The sequence below is a fragment of the Eucalyptus grandis genome, chromosome 1, assembly GCF_016545825.1.
Source record: "Eucalyptus grandis isolate ANBG69807.140 chromosome 1, ASM1654582v1, whole genome shotgun sequence".
Taxonomy (NCBI): domain Eukaryota; kingdom Viridiplantae; phylum Streptophyta; class Magnoliopsida; order Myrtales; family Myrtaceae; genus Eucalyptus; species Eucalyptus grandis.
This window is the reverse complement of record NC_052612.1, coordinates 35905731-35927305: the sequence shown is the minus strand read 5'-3', so window position 1 is coordinate 35927305 and position 21575 is coordinate 35905731. Positions and strand designations below refer to the sequence as shown.

At 39.2% G+C, this 21575-nt stretch overlaps 1 protein-coding gene and 1 long non-coding RNA gene across 2 annotated transcripts in view; both read right to left on the bottom strand.

Moving 5' to 3' along the window:
* LOC104442067 (callose synthase 7) overlaps positions 1 to 6584 on the bottom strand; it is a 28811-nt gene extending 22227 nt beyond the window's left edge. The window contains 9 exon segments of the mRNA XM_039302635.1: positions 13 to 145; positions 282 to 373; positions 467 to 556; positions 1780 to 1917; positions 2002 to 2112; positions 2217 to 2304; positions 2387 to 2499; positions 4697 to 4797; positions 6170 to 6584. Coding sequence (XP_039158569.1) covers positions 13 to 145; positions 282 to 373; positions 467 to 556; positions 1780 to 1917; positions 2002 to 2112; positions 2217 to 2304; positions 2387 to 2499; positions 4697 to 4797; positions 6170 to 6392 — 1089 coding nt within the window. The 5' untranslated portion in view covers positions 6393 to 6584.
* Positions 6585 to 17680: 11096 nt separating this feature from the next.
* On the bottom strand, positions 17681 to 20526 carry LOC120292379. Its single transcript, XR_005550180.1, has 3 exons — positions 20128 to 20526; positions 18643 to 18736; positions 17681 to 18464 (listed from the first exon to the last, which is right to left on the bottom strand). It is a non-coding gene; the product is annotated as an uncharacterized LOC120292379 (long non-coding RNA).
* Positions 20527 to 21575: the final 1049 nt, after the last annotated feature.

Sequence of the window (21575 nt, the reverse complement as noted above, 5' to 3'; positions counted from 1 at the left end):
CATAGTACGCACCCTGTGAAAGATATAGCAGAGACATTCAGGCATAAATCGAACATTTGAAGCTTCACCCCATATTAGAAGATAGAGCGTGATGTAGATAAGTTGCAACTGTTGCAACTGTTGTCTGTCACGATCTGAGGGAAACCTGGAGGGACAATTGTGGTTTGCCAAAACATTGAGCAGACTTGCAAATCAGTTATCCCATGGCATATCAGATGGTGATTGTTCCTTCTCAATTTTCAAATGAAAGATTTATGTGATAGTACAGCAGAAAAGCTTACCGGAGATTTTGCTTCAGATGAAGATAATTACACCAAATTCGATAGTTCTTGAGAATTTTGTCCATCAGCTGCTCAGCAGTTTGATCCTTCAACTGCAGGAAGCATATGGCGAAGATTGAATCACACATCATTAAGTGAACTCTGCTATTTCTATATAAACCTATGCAGATAAATGATGTACATACCTCAGTGAAATTGTCCTCCTGTCTATCCCTTATCTCCATGTTGGCAAGTAAAAGAATTAAATGCTCCCTCTGATTTGCCACATTTCCTTTCTTCAGCAACAAGATGAGGATCCACATTTAGTCAGATGATGTATAATTTCCTTCATTAGAGTTCCAGAAAGCAAAGGTGATCTATGAAACTAATTAGAAAGGTCAAAAAGTGATATAACTTTATTCACCTTTGAAGTGTTGACTAGTTTACATAGGTAAAAATGCACCTTTCCACAGGAGACATGTTATTACTTCATGTATTCAAAAAACAAATGCTAGAAAAGCCATAAGATCCTTGACATCGTAGTTAGCCAAAATCAAATTTAAAGCCCAACGTCACCACTGTCATTTGCAATCTCAATGTTAATAACCTAGACCAAACTAGGGTGTCAAGGTTCATATGTTTCAAGGGATACAATCAGCAAGACAATTTTGTCAGAAGCAAACTGTAATGTGTGACAAAATGTTAGATTGGTAATTCTCACATACAAGTTTGTGAAACCACTTATCACGATTCAACTGCAAAGGAATGGGCCAGATAATTCAGGCGATTCAAGTTCTTAGAAATGTTTTTAAAACCAAACTGGTGTGAAACCAAGAGGTTGGCAATTCACAATATAGCCAGTGAGATCATCTGAACCATTCAGTTTATTTAAACCGAGTCAAATATGTGATATAGTGAAGTAATCACACAAATGATTTAGGTCAGAGCGCGTGCACTTTTAGCTCTTAGAGATTGAGGATTCAGTCTCCGCAACACCAGTGGGCATTCTTTCTCTGAAGGGGTTCAGTTTTTTTGGTCTAAAATTATCCACACAAATAAGTTGCATGTGCAGCCGGAGAAGATCTGGGCTCAAATCAATGGCAGGGCGCGGTTCAAACCCCAGCTCAGCCACATTTCCTTTACTTTCCAAAAGTACTTGAGCCTCACCCATCGTCAAGTGACCAGTTCAAACGGACCAGTCTGGTCCAGTTTCCCAAAATTTGGTAGTAGGCCAAACTTGCCGCATGGAAAGGTTGTTAGACATCATTTAATTATGATATTGCATTCTACTATTTCCAGCATTACTTGAGCACCAACAAAAAATTTCTTTATCATTGTGAATGGTGCATAAGCCACCTTTTCTCTTGTACAATATAAACAAGTGAGAGTACTTTTGGCGCACTATGGGGTCAGAGATTATGTGCAGCCCTAGAATCAGCTTGCTAAAGGAGGACCCGAAGCAATATCAAGGCACAATAGTGGATTTAAATTATAATAGGACGTTCAAGACAAGTTTTACCTGGAACCCAAAAACAGATGAAAGCCAATCAAGTATATCAGTGTTGGACTGGTTATCATCCTCAACGTTTGGCCCTCGATGAGCTCGGAGCATTGGAAGATTGTCCACATTGCGTATGGCATGAAGGGCAGCCTTAATCTAGACTTTTCATAAAACTTGATGAGTAATACAGCCCACTGTTGCGAAAATCCAATGCAAACCTTTCATAAATTGAAAATTTACCTCAGGAAGTTCCATAATTGCAGGTTTAACCCCAATTGCATGTAATGGCAAAATGTTATAGTGTACCAATTGCTCTCTTTTTCTCTCAACTTCTTCAGCATACCTTTTTGTCTGTAGAGCAAAAGCCAATTGCAGATACCATTATTCAGGGCTTGCCACAGAGAAGAACACAAAGATGAATGCAGGCAAGGAAACTAAAACTCTTTCACTGGAACCTGATCATGTAGCCTTGAGGGATGCACCACGGTTGTCAGAACATCATATAATACTGTAGCAATCTGATATATCTTTGCCATTTCTTCCCTTCAAGAATTAATAGCAAAAAGAAGAATCAATATAGTGAAGAGATTCTTTGGCGGTCAATCAAATAACAGTAGAGCCTTACGGCTTTTTGGTGTATTGGGCATCTTTGATAATGTTTTCATAGAACATCTGGTAATACATCTGGATCTCTCTAGGATCATTTCTGGCAAGCTGAAAATGCGTCTCTTCTTCTTCCTACAGAATTAGAATTTCAGACATTAAACAGTTTGCATACAAGTTATGACCCAGTCCCTCTGCTGGTTTTTCCCCCACCAAGGCTAAATTCTGTGACGTATTGTGCACATATGACAAACAAGGAAATAGGAAGAAAATAATATAAACAATTTTCCCTACAAACTATAACAAGAAATGGTGACTGATGATGAGAATGTACTATCATTATCAACAGCCAATATGCCTAACAGCATTGGAGCAACAGCAGGGCCATAGACAAGTAAAAGACATTTCAAGCTACCAAGAATAGTGACATCTAGATGCTCTTTACATTCAAATTCCTTGTTGGGCCGATACCCCTATATCCTCCCTTTTCCTAACCGTCAACTTGAATGATAAATGGCACCAACATATGAGGTCATTTATAAGTCAGCATCCCATGAAATTGGCCTTCCAGTTGCAAGATTTAGGTTAAATATATCCAATATCATATGACTTGTCAGGATTTCCAAGAAAACTTCAAATGAGAAGACATAGAAGTACATAACATTTCAGGAAAAAATAAAAATTTAAAAAATTTTAAAAAAAAAATTGATCTCAAAGGATCACGCACCAAATAATGCTGACAAATTTTGGTCTCAGTAATTCAATCCCCTGATTCAGGGATCAACTAACTATAAGTCGAGCAACTCTGACATCAGATCAAGTCATTGAGTCTGTGATGCTTAGGATAAGAGTGGCCTAGGGACCAAAAATGGTGCAACTGTGGGTTATGATTGTTGAACAAGTGATCAGGGAATTTTCTGGACGAAAATAATAGCCCTCGAGCACCAATTGCTAGTCTATGTATATGCAGTTTCAGGGGGCTTTCTATAGTCAATTGGAAGCCGTTAGATTGCTAATGAATAGATCTTGGTTGTTCATTGAAAACCCATTAAGAGTTTATGCATTACAGCACAATGTATGGGAATTACGACACAATACACTTGGGCATGACCTTGGACAGTTCCTCAAGGGGAACATGGAAGCCGCCACAATGTCAGATATGGCTTGGTTAACTCAAATACCGCACAGTACTTGAGAATAAGTCTTGGGGAGTGTATCAGTAAGAGTTGCAATGCCACAGCTTCATTTCTAAATCTGTCACATTCAATAATGAATATATTCAAAGGGAAAATTCCTGATAGATGTCTGGATTGATTGATTTTTATTGTCTGTTCTCTATTGCAAAGCTACTTCTCTCTATCTGAAAAATTAGTACCAGTTTTCACTGGTGTTTTAAATCAAGAAGCCATCAAAAAGCATGGAAGATTAAGAGACCCATTTCGTTCTTTGAAAGACCATCTTCCCAAGCAGAAGATATGAGGATGATAAAGCTTTATAAAACCTCACAAAGGGCAAATATTGACGTGGAATTTTATTATGAGGCTCTCAATAATATATGAACATCGTAATCACTTTCCATGGAAACATAAGGAATGCTAAAGCTCCATCAAAGGTCTGTTTTTTTTTTTTTTCAATCAAATCTGAACTGTGATTCTAAGTAACAATAAAGAAAAAATACAACCTGAAGCTTAGGAAAATTGTAACTGTCAATTGGTTTTCTCTGCAAAAACAGTTGGTACATCTGCTTGTTCAGTGGTTACTGACATTTATCACATTGTTGGATCTTTTGGCAGAGATATCTTGAGTCATGCCCTACTGCAATAAATGCAATTGAAAGCTGGAAGGCATATCAGTCGGTTTTGACAGAGACCGTGGAACTCAGTGCCATCTTGTGTAACATGGAAGATCTAGTTGGAGAAAACAGAAAGTTTTTCCAAAGCTGATTGCTATTGCTGACAAGGCAGCTGCGGAGTGATATTGACTGTATAGCTTATTTTATATTTTCTGATACTGTCTTATGTATATACATCCAGTCTAAGAGGATACTCCTTGTTTATGTCTGACTCAACTAAAACAATCTACAACTGCAAATCCATGGTAATATCGCTCAACATGATTTTCTCACATCTTGATACTTAGTAAATGTGAAAATGCAGTCTCCGGCCATCAGATCTAACAAGCACAGTCACTTTTGTTAGTTTAGCCGTCACAGCATGAAAAGACAAAATGCTTCACTGCTAGTGACATGATGTGTAAATGAACTGCATTGATGTTTCATATTCAGCAATGCCACCACAACAGGCCAAGAGGCCTCGTGAACTAGGAAAGATACCTTCTCAAGCCTCTGTAAGAGATAAGTCTTAAACTGGCGAACACCCCGTCCAGCTGATGTTGGATCCATCAGATGAGCCTTCTCATATGCATGAAAGCGACCTAATAGGAGAGATAAAGCGAGGAAAAGGAGAAGTTTTGCTGCAGATTAGGAAGAGAATTATGTTTGAAGTCCAACTGATGCAATTTCAACCTTGCCATGCAACATCATAATATTTGTAAAGAAGGCACTAAGAATAAGGTAGACCACTGAGAAAGATTAAAGAGCAGGCAGGAAAAGCATCTAATATCTGCTCCACTCTTACAATTATTAAGACCCAGCTTCCAATGACGGACAGAAGTGAACAGCATAGACGGAATTTTCATAAAAGAAAGATGACACCATCGCTGTTCTCTTATTAACAAACCGTTAGAGCTTCCACAGTGACTCAAACCAAGTCATGTTACACCTTCACATTATTTATCTCTCCAACAATTACAATGTTCACATCGACTATATTCTTTAGACACTCATCGTTGCTACTTTGGTGTTTGAATAGTAATCATCTGTGGCCCTAACGTAGGATTCCCTATTTTGATGGTAAAGAGAATTGGAAGGGTAGCGCACACACAGAGCTATTGTCGTTGATCATTTTTAAGCAAGCTACAATGTCACTTGACCTATAATTGCAACAAGGATTCCTTTTTATGGGATCTTAAGAAGACATATCTTGAGCATAGAATGGCTTTCTTCCAAACTTATCGAACTTATATTAGATAGATTCAGCTAGAAAATCAGATATTAGATAAGAAACTAGACACTAGATGTTAGACTAAATTATGAGAGAGTTCTATTCTAAGAATACTCAGCCCATTTTCTCTATCAAACGTCATTGTTTGAATGCATTAGGTAGCATATAAATGGGAACAACCATACAGCTAATAATCATTGAGTATATTATGAAATATAACCGTGGAATTACGTCCTTCTTCCACTTCTTCACTTTGCATATCTATTTAATCCTTTTCATCTAATTCATGTCATCCAAACCCATTTAAATTTGATAAGTAAACTCTTTTGTCAACAACCGTTACATGTTTTTTTTTTTTTTTCCCAAAGCTAACAATGCCCATAAACTAATACTCTCTCGGGTTAAATTTCAAGTTATTTACCGGAAAGGTCGACGATTGAAGTCGCTTGATAAATGACAAGGGAAGAAGAAAATCGAGCACGCACGAGGTGTGAACAACAATAGAGACATAATAAAAATTCGACAACCACGACTTAGACAGTGACTTGTCCCACAAGAGTGTTCATTGTCTAAGACGGTCGTGATAAAAGATTAAACTATAACCGTCGAGAAACAACTACATGGCATGGCATTCTTGTCATTGACTCCACCGAGTCGCCTATGAAAATTTTGGCCATCGAACGAACCGAACAACGGGAAACAGGGGATCAAAGGACCAGAAAGAGAGAGGAGGAGGAGCTTACACAAATACGCGACCCTCGGGTTCTCCTTCTCGACCTCGTTGGCCACGCGGAGGATTGGCGCGATGGCGGCAAGTGAAGAGGGCACCAGCTCGCTGTCCACGGCGGATGTGTCCTCGTTCGGCAAGTCGGCCATCATCGGCGGCGCCATGGACATCTTCCTCGCCGGCAAGCGGGACGGCGGGCGGGAGCCCGGCTCCGGCTTGCTCCCACTCGAGCTCGCCATCCGCAGCGGCGGCGGCGGCGGTTGTTCCCCACACAGACAGGCCCCCTCTTCTCTAGTATAACCCGGCTCCTGCTCCTCCGGTGGCGGCGGTAGTTCGGGTCTCTACAGTGCCAGCCAGCGTCCAGCGATCGGGCGTCGTCGTCGTCGCCCTCCGCTTGCGCGGGTCTCGAAGAGTGATGTGGACTGCACCTATCGCCATCTCTTTCGCCCACTTATATACGCACAGACTGAGAGAGAGTGGGAGAGAGATACTTTGGGAGGTGAGTGGGGAAAAGGGAGTTGCTCTGGGAGCAAGGAAAGAATCAGAGAACGTGTTGCGCGGGGAGGACTGTTGGCTTTCGTTTGAGTGCTTTATGCTTATGCCGAGTCGAGTGAGAAATGCGGCTCTTTCTGCTTCGTCGCGCGCGAAAGTGCGACTGCGAACGAGGAAGGAAACGCTCCCCGGATTTCAATTTTCGGTTTGTGTCGGTTTTGTTCTCTCTTCTTGTCCTTGGGCTCCCTCGCTTGTTGGGCTTGGGCCTGAGCAGTGAGCAGTGGACTTGGAGCCTCGAGGCCCATTCTCCTCAGAGAAGAAAATCACTTCAGCAGAACTCGTTCAATAATTTCAATTCATAAGTAAATAGTTGGGAAAATTACATGGATGGTCCTTGAATTTTGGCTTGATATGTAATTTATTCAATATGGTTCATGAACTTTTGGTACGTCTTTGATACAATCCCTAGACTAATATTATCATTTCGATTTGAGTTGATAAAATTTGTAGATTTGGCATCCAATTAAGTACGTTTGAATGATGGACAAAAAAAAAAGTTCCACTCCTAATATTTAACTCGAATTAGAATATAATGATCATTTTAAGTTGTATCAATTTGGAAAAAAGATTGTTTGTGTTATCTTATGACGTTAATTATTATAGTTTGATTTAAATTAGATATCTTACATAGATAACCTCCATATAATGTCATTTTTGTCTCTAGCGTTCAAACTAACCAGATTGGACGCTAAATTAGCAAATTTCGTTGACTTGAATTAATAAAAAAAAAATAACATTTCAATATTAGGAACTAGATTGAACATTTATTAAAAATTGAGGATCGCATTGAACAAATTAAAAGTTACATCTAGCCAAAATTTAAGGGTTATTTGGGAAATTATTTCTGCATAGTTTGATTTGAGAACAGGTTCTCTTGTTCAGCTAATTAATTGATGACAATCAAACAAGGAATTGTCACGATTGATGAGAATAATTTGCTGGTCTAACATACCTAGACGTCCACTATCACACCCCAAATTCTATAGGGATGAAAGTGTAATATTATGCAATAATGTAATATTATGTTAGTGGGCCCCAAAAAGAAGAAACTGAAAAAGAAACTGAAAAGTCAGTAAAACAAAAAGGAGAGGGAGAGGGCTCGGCTAAATAGAAGCTGAGAGTTCCCTCGACCAAAAAAAAAAAAAGAAAAGAAAGAAAAGACAAAAGAAGAGGAAGGAGAAGAGAAAAAGGGAAAAAGGAAAGGAATTTTGGCACGTGCACGTCTCGGATGCCTCGCCAAGCCGACTCGACTCCATAACACAGCACCCGGTAAGAGATCAAGCCCTTGTTTGTCCGATTGAAGTAATTTTTGGATTTAGGACTTAAATTCGAAAATTTTGGAAAACTGAGCGGCGAAGTCTAATTTTGGAGTCGTTGAGCCGCGTATTTTTGCAATAATGGTAATTTAGGGTGTTGTGGAGCCGTGGGATTTTACGGATTGTGATTTGAGCTTATGGTTTGTCCAAAACAGAATTTCAAAGTTTCCCACGCGCAGTGAACAGTACGCGTCCAGCAGCTTTGGGCCCGTATTTTGTCATTTTTCAGCTTGATTTTGGGATGGCCAAGTCGGGATTCTTGTGATATGTTTCAAGGGCTCTCTATTGAATATAAGTACGTTCGGATCGGAGTTCGAAAGAGAAAGTTAAGGCGCAATCAAGTTTTGCACTTAAATTTCGTGTTGCGAATGGCTTGAACAATCGCTTTGGTTATGCGATTTGTTAGCGCGTAGAAGTCCTTTTGTTAGAGTTAAGGCGTAATTTAGTTGTTTTGAAGTAGAGACGGTGTTTTATTAGATTTTAACATTTTTCTCGGTTATTTGATAGGACCTTGAATTCACGTATACGAGTATCGTTCGTGTTTGGTCATCGACGACGAGGTGAGTGGTACTATATCTTCTTTGGTTTTATAAAAATCATGTCTTGAAGTATATATATGTATATATTGAATTGAGAAGAGCATTTTTATTGCATAAAAGCCAGATCGAGCAATTGCTACCCTTTGGTTGATTGTGAATCTTTGAAAAGCACATTATACAAGGTTTGTGGAGAAACATATATGAAATTGCTTTGCGACTGATTTATAAAAAGGTTTATGATGATTTGAGAAACGGATATGAAATGGATTATGGGCTATGTTGCAAAAATGTTATTTGTTTGGTTTAAGACATTGATTTATGGATTGGGTTTCTGGTATTGGAGAATGGTTATTTATGCTCAATGTATTGTGAACCCAATGAGGGGTTTTTGGGGTATGCATACCAGGTTTAGGATATCCTTCTGGGCCTAGCCACCGCTTTGTAGGTGGAGACCTTGCCAAGGGAATCTTGGTCGCCTTGTCACAAGGCGTTGTGTCGTGACCATGGTTAGTTATTGAGCAAAGATTGATCAATGGATAGACCATTGATATGTGTTTTTGATGGAGATTATTCAATGGATTCGACCATTGATACTTGAATTTTGATGGCGATTCAAATGAGTTTTCCATATTACTATAAATTTTGATGATAAGAAATAACTCTTATAAAATTCAATACTTATTTTATATATTGAGTTGGCTTACGGTTTGGTATTGTTTCGTATACATGCATAGTGGTTGTTCGATCTGCTTAGAAGATATATACTACTCACGAGCTGTGGTTGCTCATCCCATTCCTCCTTTAATCTTTTCGTTCCTCGGCTAGCGGCGAATAGAGCGAGTGCGTAGTCGATGGGAACTTTTGGGGAGTTCTATTTTGTTTTTGGTATGGTTTAAAGAAGTGGTGCAAATAATACTTACTAGTAGTTGGATCTGTCTGAGTTTTAAACGTATATCTTTTCTCTTTTTGGTGGATTATAGAAACTCGATGTTGCAACCAATTTGTTGGTTCATCTGATATATATGGTTTGAGATATATATAAGTTAATATCAGTTTGTTGGTTGTATTTGAGGCTGCGTCCTGTGTAAAGAAGGACGGCCGTGTCATTTCCCATTCTTTGTGGTTTTGGGTGTGACATTTTTGGTATCAGAGCCTAAGTTTTGATCTTTTTGGGTGTAGTTATGGGACGTTGTGAGGTTGTGTGCTAGATTTTATTTTTTTGCGTTAGTCTTCTAGATTCTAAGGTGTAGTTTCATTCTTGGATTCAGGTGATCATGAGTACCGACTCTGAGACACTTGCCTCACTTCGTAGGAGTCGCAGAGGCAAACGAGTCGCTACCCCTGAGGCTAGAGACATGCCTCAAGCTTCTCGAGGTGCGTCTTTGAGAAGGAGACTTGAGGACCGCTATGATAGGAGTCCTGACTTGCGCGAAGTCAGAGAAGAGGATCAAGAGCCAACCCGTTCAACTGAATTTGAACAGGCAATGATCCATTGGTATCGCCAAGCAAAGGAATTAACTGGAGATGGAATGACAGGTTCAGGCACTTTTGCCCATTTTAGAAAGGCGAAACCACCCACTTTTGATGGGAAAGCTGATCTTCTTGCGGCTGAGCGTTGGATTAAAAAGATTGATGGGATCTTTGAAGCTAAAGAGGTTCCCGAGGATCGAAAAGTTAAATTTGCCACCCAATACCGGAAGGTGAAGCAGAGTTTTGGTGGGATGGAATGAAGCCAAGTCTTGAGGTAGGGATGTTATTATATCCTGGGAGGACTTTAAAAAGGCGTTCAATGCTCAATTCTTCCCAAAGTCATTCCAAGCAAAGATGAAGGGTGACTTTGTACATGTATCTCAGGGTGACTCCACTTTGTTTTGGAGTATTCAGTCCGCTTTAATCGCTGAGTAGATTTGCGTGAGCACTTGGTAGCAAATGAAGAAGATAAGGCCGACCATTTCCTAGGAGGGCTCCGACCTGAAATTAATTCCGCACTTGCACCTTTCGTATTAACAACTTATAAGGATGTGCTAGAACGAGCAATCAAGGTGGAACAAAGCATTCTAAAGCACAGCACACAAGGAGCGCCTCAACCCAAAAGGTTTAAGCCCACAAATGTGCAAGGTAGCCATACTAATGATAGTGGAAGGCGAAGAGGCTTCAGCTGCGGGGCAGTTCAAAATCCAAGTAACCAAGGCCCTTGTAATACATGTGGAAATTATCATTACGGTGAGTGTTATCGGAAAATGGGAGTATGCTTCTCATGTGGGAAAGCGGGACATATGTCATGAGATTGTCCTACACGAAGGAATCCTCCTATTGGCAATAGATCATGTAATCTATGTGGGCGACAAGGGCACCTAGCACACCAAGTGTTTCAGGGCGGAGGAATACCCCTTTCGTTGGTAGGCCCCAAGAGAACCAACAAAGACAAAGTACAAGTGGGAAAGTTTTGCAATGACGAAGGAGGATGCGGCAGCATCTAACGCAGTAGTTGCAGTAATATTTCTATTGCCTCGCATTGTGCTTATGCGTTATTTGACCCTTGGTGCTACGCACTCCTTCATTTCAACCGAATTTGCAAAGAAGCTTGATGTGTTGCCTGACCCTCTTGAATGTGAATTGTGTGTTGATACTCCTACTGGTGATTTCTTAATTGGTCATCATGTGTTCAAGAGGTGTGTGATTCAGATTAATAATGTTGAAATGCCTGTGGATCTAGTGGAGTTAAATATTCGAGATTTCGATGTTATTATAGGGATGGATTGGTTATCTACCTATCGTGCGATTGTTGATTGTTTTTCAAAGAAAGTTATATTTAGACTTTCGAATCAACCCGAATTCTCTTTTTCGGGAAGTTGTCAAAACACTTCTCCAAGGTTGATCTCGGCTTTGCAAGCGAGGAAACTTTTGAGAAAAGGTTGTTGTGGTTATTTGGCTTGTGTAAAGGACACAAGTAAGGTCATAGTAAAGTTGGAAGATGTTCTCGTCGTTAGAGAGTTTCCAAGTGTATTTCCCGAGGATTTACCGGGCTTGCCTCTTGATAGAGAAATTGAGTTTTGCATTGAATTGATGCCCGGTACAGCACCAATCTCTAAGGCACCATATCGGATGGCACCCACTGAATTGAAAGAATTGAAAACGCAGCTACAAGAGCTTTTGGATAAGGGTTTCATCGGACCCAAGTGTTTCACCTTGGGAGCTCCTGTTCTATTTGTGAAAAAGAAGGATGGTAGTATGCGGCTTTGCATAGATTACCGAGAGCTTAACAAGGTAACGGTCAAAAACAAATATCCTTTGCCCCGGATTGAGGATTTATTTGATCAACTTCAGGGAGCTCAGGTATTTTCCAAGATCGACCTTCGTTCTGGGTATCATCAATTGAAGATAAAGATAGAGGATGTGCCTAAATCGCTTTAACAAGGTATGGCCATTACGAATTTCTCGTCATGCCTTTTTGGATTAACAAATGCGCCTGCTGCCTTCATGGACTTGATGAACAGGTGTTCGGGAATATCTAGACAAATTCATTGTGGTGTTCATTGATGACATCCTAGTATATTCAAGAGTTTAGAGGAACACGAACAACACTTGAGGTTTGTCTTGCAAACTTTGCATGAAAAGAAGTTGTATGCCAAATTTAGTAAGTGTGACTTCTGGCTTGAGCATATAGAATTCTTGGGTCATGTGATCTCGAAAGATGGCATATTAGTGGACCCAAAGAAGGTTGAAGCAGTTGTTAAGTGGAATCGTCCAACAAATGTTACAGAAGTGAGAAGTTTTCTTGGGCTAGCCGGCTACTATAGGCGATTTGTAGAGGGGTTCTCAAAGATTGCTGGTCCACTTACCCGTCTAACTCGAAGAAAGTTAAATTTGAATGGTCGACCAATGTGAACGCAGTTTTCAAGAGTTGAAGAGACGGCTGGTGTCGACTCTATTCTAACTCTACCTTTCCGGAAGTGGCGGCTTCGTAATTTACTGCGATGCATCCAAAGAAGGTTTGGGTTGTGTTCTTATGCAAGATGGCAAAGTTGTTGCATATGCTTCGAGACAATTGAAATTACATGAGAAGAACTACCCCACTCATGATTTGGAATTAGCGGCGGTTGTGTTTGCCTTGAAGATATGGCGACACTATTTGTATGGTGAAAAATGTGAAGTCTTTACCGATCACAAGAGTCTGAAGTATATCTTTACTCAGAAAGAACTAAACATGAGGCAAAGAAGATGGCTAGAACTTTTGAAGGATTATGACTTGTCCATTAATTACCATCCGGGTAAAGCTAATGTGGTAGCGAATGCTTTGAGTCGTAAATCATTTGGAAATATGGCAGCTTTGCTCACTTCTCAGAAATCTATTCTTGAAGATATGAGGAAGTTAGACTTGGAGGTGTTGTGCAGCAGCTTGGTGCTCAATTAGCTAATCTTCAAGTACAACCTATGTTGATTGACAGAATTAAGGCTAAACAGAATGAAGATCCACAATTACAAAAAATTAGAGAAGGTGTGGAAGCTGGAAGACAAGTGGATTTTGGTTTACACGTAGATGGATCCTTAAGGTTTCGCGGTCGACTATGTGTTCCTAAGGACTCAAATCTGAAAAAGGAGATTCTGCAAGAAGCTCACAGTACTAGATTTTCAATTCATCCGGGAAGCACTAAAATGTATAGGGACTTGAGAGAAAACTTTTGGTGGATCAACATGAAAAATGATATTATAAAATTTGTCAATCAATGTTTAGTTTGCCAGCAAGTGAAAATTGAGCATCAGAAACCAGGTGGGCAGTTGCAACCTTAAGAGATACCGAAATGGAAGTGGGAGCATATTGCCATGGACTTTGTAGTCGGTCTACCGAGGACACCAAGTGGTAAGAATGCTATATGGGTGATTGTTGATCGATTAACTAAGTCTGCTCACTTTTGTCATATCGATTTGGTCTTTCAATAGAAGATATGGCAAAAGCGATATGTTAATGAGATAGTGAAGCTTCATGGAGTTCCAGTAAGCATTATTTCTGATAGGGATCCTAGGTTTGTGTCTAACTTTGGAAGAGTTTTCAAGGAGCATTGGGCACTAAACTCAACTTGAGTACAGCTTTCCATCCACAAACAGATGGACAAATCGAGAACGATCCAGACATTAGAGGATATGTTGAGATCATGCATCATTGACTTCGGTTTCTTGGGATGAACATCTACATTTGGTGGAATTTTCTTATAACAACAGATTATCACTCCAGCATTAAGATGGCACCCTTTGAAGCTTTATATGGCCGAAAATGCAGAAGTCCTATTTGTTGGGACGACGTTGGTGAGAAAAGACTAACTGGCCCCGAGTTCATTCAACATTCAGAAGAGAAAGTTATGTTGGTTTTAACGTCTTAGAACGGCTCAAAGTCGTCAGAAAAGTTATGCGGATCTGAAAGACGAAGCTAGAATTTAATGTGGGGATCACGTTTTCTTAAAAGTTTCTCCTACGAAGGGTGTAATGAGATTTGACACACGTGGGAAGTTAAGTCCAAGGTACGTGGGACCATTCTCGATCTTAGAGAAAATTGGTGAACTCGCTTATAAATTGGCTTTGCCACCGGCATTATCAGGTGTCCATAATGTGTTCCATGTCTCTTTGTTGCGGAAATATGTTCCAAATCCTGAACATGTGCTAGACTTTACACATTGAGATTACGGGAGAACTTGACATATGAGGAGCATCCTATTCGCATTGTCGATAGGAAGGATCAGGTATTGCGACGAACCATTCCTTATGTAAAATACAATGGCAAAACCATACCGAGAGGGAGGCTACTTGGGAACTTGGAGGAGGAGGCAAGACACAAATACCCTCACTTGTTTCATGATTAAAGTACATGTAAATTTCGAGGACAAAATTTTTAAGGATGGTAGAATGTAATATTATGCAATAATGTAATATTATGTTAGTGGGCCCCAAAAGAAGAAACTGAAAAAGAAACTGAAAAGTCAGTAAAACAAAAAGGAGAGGGGAGAGGGCTCGGCTAAATAGAAGCTGAGAGTTCCCTCGACCAAAAAAGAAAAGAAAGAAAAGACAAAGAAAGAGGAAGGAGAAGAGAAAAAGGGAAAAAAGGAAAGGAATTTTGGCACGTGCACGTCTCGGATGCCTCGCCAAGCCGACTCGACTCCATAACACAGCACCCGGTAAGAGATCAAGCCCCTTGTTTGTCCGATTGAAGTAATTTTTGGATTTAGGACTTAAATTCGAAAATTTTGGAAAACTGAGCGGCGAAGTCTAATTTTGGAGTCGTTGAGCCGCGTATTTTTGCAAGAATGGTAATTTAGGTGTTGTGGAGCCGTGGGATTTTACGGATCGTGATTTGAGCTTATGGTTTGTCCAAAACAGAATTTCAAAGTTTCCCACGCACGCAGTGAACAGTACGCGTCCAGCAGCTTTGGGCCCGTATTTTGTCATTTTTCAGCTTGATTTTGGGATGGCCAAGTCGGGATTCTTGTGATATGTTTCAAGGGCTCTCTATTGAATATAAGTACGTTTCGGATCGGAGTTCGAAAGAGAAAGTTAAGGCGCAATCAAGTTTTGCACTTAAATTTCGTGTTGCGAATGGCTTGAACAATCGCTTTGGTTATGCGATTTGTTAGGCGTAGAAGTCCTTTTTGTTAGAGTTAAGGCGTAATTTAGTTGTTTTGAAGTAGAGACGGTGTTTTATTAGATTTTAACATTTTTCTCGGTTATTTGATAGGACCTTGAATTCACGATACGAGTATCGTTCGTCGTTTGGTCATCGACGACGAGGTGAGTGGTACTATATCTTCTTTGGTTTTATAAAAATCATGTCTTGAAGTATATATATGTATATATTGAATTGAGAAGAGCATTTTTATTGCATAAAAGCCAGATCGAGCACTGCTACCCTTTGGTTGATTGTGAATCTTTGAAAAGCACATTATACAAGGTTTGTGGAGAAACATATATGAAATTGCTTTTGCGACTGATTTATAAAAAGGTTTATGATGATTTGAGAAACGGATATGAAATGGATTATGGGCTATGTTGCAAAAATGTTATTTGTTTGGTTTAAGACATTGATTTATGGATTGGGTTTCTGTATTGGAGAATGGTTATTTATGCTCAATGTGACTGTGAACCCAATGAGGTTTTGGGGTATGCATACCAGGTTTAGGATATCCTTGGCCTAGCCACCGGCTTTGTAGGTGGAGACCTTACCAAGGGGGGAATCTTGGTCGCCTTGTCACAAGGCGTTGTGTCATGACCATGGTTAGTTATTGAGCAAAGATTGATCAATGGATAGACCATTGATATGTGTTTTTGATGGAGATTATTCAATGTATTCGACCATTGATACTTGAATTTTGATGGCGATTCAAATGAGTTTTCCATATTACTATAAATTTTGATGATAAGAAATAACTCTTATAAAATTCAATACTTATTTTATATATTGAGTTGGCTTACTGTTTGGTATTGTTTCGTATACATGCATAGTGGTTGTTCGATCTGCTTAGAAGATATGTACTACTCACCGAGCTGTGGCTGCTCATCCCATTCCTCCTTTAATCTTTTCAGGTTCCTCGGCTAGCGGCGAATAGAGAGCGAGTGCGTAGTCGATGGGAACTTTTGGGGAGTTCTATTTTGTTTTTGGTATGGTTTAAAGAAGTGGTGCAAATAATACTTACTAGTAGTTGGATCGTCTGAGTTTTAAACGTATATCTTTTTTCTCTTTTGGTGGATTATAGAAACTCTGATGTTGCAACCAATTTGTTGGTTCATCTGATATATATATGGTTTGAGATATATATAAGTTAATATCAGTTTGTTGGTTGTATTTGAGGCTGCGTCCTGTGTAAAGAATGACGGCCGTGTCATTCCCATTCTTTGTGGTTTTGGGGTGTGACAGAAAGAGTGACACTGTCATCCTTTCTCCAAAGTACACAACCTTAACTATACCCAAAATATTCAGCTTCCAAAAGTTTCCACGATAATGTTTTCGTTCTAACCGCCACTAAATGTGATAACTAAAAAATATAATAAGAAAAAGGAATGAGCCACCACCATCCAGTGAGAAATACATTTCTTTTAAGCAAATCAAATAATCACATTATACTTTTATAAAACCAAATCACAACTCATTTACACCAAATCCAAAATATATCAAACTTATAATATTATCAAAATACAAGTCGATGGTTCATTCCATCAACTAAAGCTCAAGTATCTAGCCATGATTATGAATAACGTCCCATGATAAGATAGAGCCATTGAGAAGCGGATAAAGGAATAAAGTAGGTGGTTGGCTGGACCCTAGCGATCTCTAAACCTGCAACCAAGATTTCTTTATTGATTAGGTCTTCACTTATTATAAGCTAGAAGCTCGGCCCATAAAAATGCCCTAGACTAGTATGTGCATATCCACGACTAGTATATGCAAACCCACACACTCCTCAACTGTTTTATAAAGACACTAAGCATAATCTATCAACCTCAATCTCTAGAAATCCACAATCAAAATCAGAAACAATCTCACAACTTAGATTTAATAACCAAATCACAACTTTTCACCATCACAATTCAAATGTCGATGGTCAAATCTATTGATTAATCTCTATTAAATCATAACTTTTCGCCATTGATTTTATATATATCACAATCCATTTCATAAACCAATTAACAAATCAGTACATAACATTTCATAAACCATATTTAAAATCAAGAACTTCTCATGAGTCTTTCCCAAAATGTTTCATAAACCCATTTGCAGGCAATCAATTTAAACTATAGTCAAAAGATAACATGTTCACATATAAAACATAAATGGTAGTAAATGCTCAATTAAATTTGTGCAAGGAATATGCTCGTGCTTAACTCATAACATAACTAAACCATTTCACTTTTGAAATATGAGTTTACAAACTCAAAGAAGATATGGTATTACTCACTTGAGAAAAGCCCAAAATCAACCTACGGTGGTTACTTAGGCTGACGCACTGGCAATCCTATCAAGTATTCGAAAACGATATTAAAAACCGAGTATACACAACTCCGATGAACAACTTGACTAACCACGTTCAATTGTTCAATGTATTGACTCCTAAGTGCTACAAAGAACCTCATTTATGAGGATTGAGAAATGTAAATCCCATTCCAGCAAATCAATCTTCTTTTCTTGCTGCTCAACAAATGAAAATACCAACAGAAGCAACAGACGGATGAAAAGAATATAATACTGAATGGAGTACCGCAACATTTGAGAGTCAGAATTTGAGAGAAATAAGCAACATTTCTTTCGAGCATTATGTCCAACTACAGTAATTAAGAAGTCAATCACTTACATTACAGTTTTTGACTTTTTGAGTATCCCTCAGATTAAACTTAATCATTGATCCATCCCTTTGGCAGTGAACATCAAAAAATATTGAGCATCACTGATTTCTCTTCCTTGCCTATCTTATGAGCATGGTGGCTCATAAAAACACCCAGCTTGAGTGCCTCCCTTCCTTCTTCGAGGGCTCTTTTTCTTATAGCCCTTGGCAAACTAGCACCCCGGAGAGTGGCATTGCTGGTCTCTTTCTCACCTTCAGTTTCTTTTCAGCATTGGATCCATCATCTGCCACATTGCCGCCACTTCGGTCTGCATTCTCTGCCAGTTTCAGTTGCATCTATGTACGCAAAATCTCCTGGACTGCCACTTCCCCACCACTTATTTGAGGTGACAGACAAGCCATTCGATGGAAATCCATACTTGAATTCATCCAAGACCGCCAAACTTTTTACCAAGCTTCCACTAATTACACTTTGGATCTGCCCGCTTTGACCTTGCTTACTTTCCGGCTGCTGCGAGCTACGAGGCAGTGCCATTCCCTGCCCTTTCGATTTATTGCTGCTACTTTGGTGATCAGACTTGCTGCATCAACAATAAATTAATATAAATACATTTTAAATGAATATCCACAAAAATTGCGTCTCCAGAATATGCGTTGTGATTCAGAACAATAATCAATCTAAGGTGGGTATATTGTACATGGGTAATCTGGGCCTGCTTCAGAATAAAATATGGATCAAGTTGCCAAACCAATACCTACCTTTGTTTACTTATCTTGGACATTAAAGCAAGGTCTCAGATTCTATATCTAACAGCTAGATTCCCAACTCGTTTTACATCCTCTGACAAAGAATCTGCAACACAAGCCAGAATTGCATCATCAGCATGTGCAGAGAGGCAAAACCTGCCTAGTACGGCCATGATCACCATACACACACACACACACACATATAGAGAGAGAGAGAGAGAGAGAGAGATGGCAGGACGGGATACAACAATACAACAGACTGAAAGGGTCATGATGTATAAACAGTGTGGAACAGTACAGTCTGTAAGGCAAGTAACATTGTGCAACAGCACCATTCAGTTGCACGAACACCTCAAAAGTCCTCTGCTCTACTTCCATCTATAAATGACATAACATAAAACTGGTTGAGCTGAACACTTTAAAAAGAGTGTTTGATGTTGACAATTAGAGAAAAACTACCAACTTATTTATCAAGTCGAAAATCTTTCCAACTCTAGATGGGACTAGAACTTTTCATAGGACCAGGGAAATCAAAATACCCTTTCCTCAGCTCTTTGACCTGAGCTATAGGAAATTAGTTGCATTCTTAGGACAAGTGCGAACTATTCCTGGATGCATTTATTTGATGCATCCAGCTCCAGCACGTACTCAAATTCATCGTTTTAAAATTCACTATCAACAAATTTTTGGCTTTTTATGCTCAAGTCATTGGAACATCTTTGCATTAAAGGCCCGTTCTTTTTTTTCATTTTCATTTTTTTCAATTCTGAACTGTGATTCTAGATAACAATAAGGAAAAGTGACAACCTGAAGCTTAGGAAAATTGTAACGGTCAATTGGTTTTCTCTACAAAAACAATTGGTACGTCTGCTTATTCATTGGTTGCTGACAATCATTACATTGTTGGATCTTCTGGCAGGGATATCTTGGGTCATGCCCTACTGTAATAAATGCAATCGGAAGCTGGAAGGCATATCAGTCGGTTTTGACAGAGACCGTGGAACTTTGTGCCATCGTGCGTAACATGGAAGATCTAGTTGGAGAAAACAGAAAAGTATTCCAAAGCTGATTGCTATTGCTGACAAGTCAGCTGTGGAGTGATATTCTGCTTGAATTTGCTGATCTCTCATATATTCATATGTCTAAATTGTATAGCTTCTTTTTTATTTTCCAATACTGTCCTATGTATACATCCAGTCTAATAGGATACTCCTTGTTTATGTCTGAGTTAACTTAAACAATCTACAAGTGCAAATCCATGGTAATATTGCTCAACATGATTTTCTCACATCTTGATACTTAGTAAATGTGAAAAATGCAGTCTCCGGCCATCAGATCTAACAAGCACAGTCACTTTTGTTAGTTTAGCCATCACAGCATGAAAAGACAAAATGAATCACTGCTAGTGACATGATGTGTAAATGAACTGCATTGATGTTTCATATTCAGCAATGCTGCCACAACAGGCCAAGGGACCTCATGAACTAGGAAAGATACCTTCTCAAGTCTGTATAAGAAATTGGTCTTAAACTGGCGAACACCCCGTCCAGCTGATGTTGGGTCAATCTCATGAGCCTTCTCAAATGCATAATGGCGACCTAATAGGAGAGATAAAGCAAGGAAAAGGAGAAGTTTTGCTGCAGATTAGGAAGAGAATTATGTTTGAAGTCCAACTGATGCAATTTCAACCTTGCCATGCAACATCATAATATTTGTAAAGAAGGCACTAAGAATAAGGTAGACCACTGAGAAAGATTAATAAGCATGCAGGAAAAGCATTTAATATCCACTCCACTTTTGCACTGATAAGACGCAGCTTCCAACAACGGACGGAAGTGAACAGCATAGACAGAATTTTCATAAAAGAAAGATGACACAATTGCTGTTCTCTTATGAACAAACCGTTAGGGCTTCCACAGTGACTCAAACCAAGTCATGTTACAACTTCACAATTATTTCTCCATCAATTACAATGTTTATATCAACCATATGCTTTAGACACTCATCGTGGCTACTTTGATGTTTGAGTAGTAAACATCTGTGGCTCTAACACAGAATTCCCTGTTTTGATGGTAAAGAGAATTCGAAGAGTAGCCCGCGTGCAGAGAGCTATTGTCGTTAATTATGTTTAAGCAAACTATAATGTCACTTGACCTATAGTTGTAACGAGAAATCCTTTTTATGAGCTCTTAATAAGACATATCTTGCGCATAGACTTTGAAATGACTTTCTTCCAAACTAATCAAACTTATATTAGATAGATTCAGTTAGACAAGCAGACATTAGATAAGAAACTAGACACTGGATGTTAGATTATATTATGAGAGGGTTCTATTTTAAGAATACTCAGCCTATTTTCTCCATTGAACTCCAATATTTGAATACATTCAAAGCATATAAATGGGAACAAACATACAGCTAATAATCGTTGAGTATATTATGAAATATAACCGTGGAATTATGTCCTTCTTCCACTTCTTCACTTTGCATATCTTTTCAATCCCTTTCATCTAGAAGTAAACCCTTCAGTTAACAGCTGTCACATGGTTGGGGTTAAATTTCAAGTTATTTACCGCAAAGGTCGACAATTGAAATTGCTTGATAAATGACAAAGGAAGAATAAAATCGAGCTCACACGAGGTGTGAACAACGACAGAAACATAATCAAAAGTCGGCCACCACGACTTGGACAGTGACTTGTCCTGCAAGAATGTTCATTGCCTAAGACGGTCGTGAAAAAAGATTGAACTTTTACCGTCGAAAAACGACTACATGGCATGGCATTCTTGTCATTGTCTCCACCGAGTCGCCTACGACAATTTTGCCATAGAACGAACCAAACAACGGGAAGCAGAGGAAATAAAGCGAACCGAACAGAAATGAGACGTGAGAGAGGGGGAGGAGGAGAAGCTCACACAAATACGCGACCCTCGGATTCTCCTTCT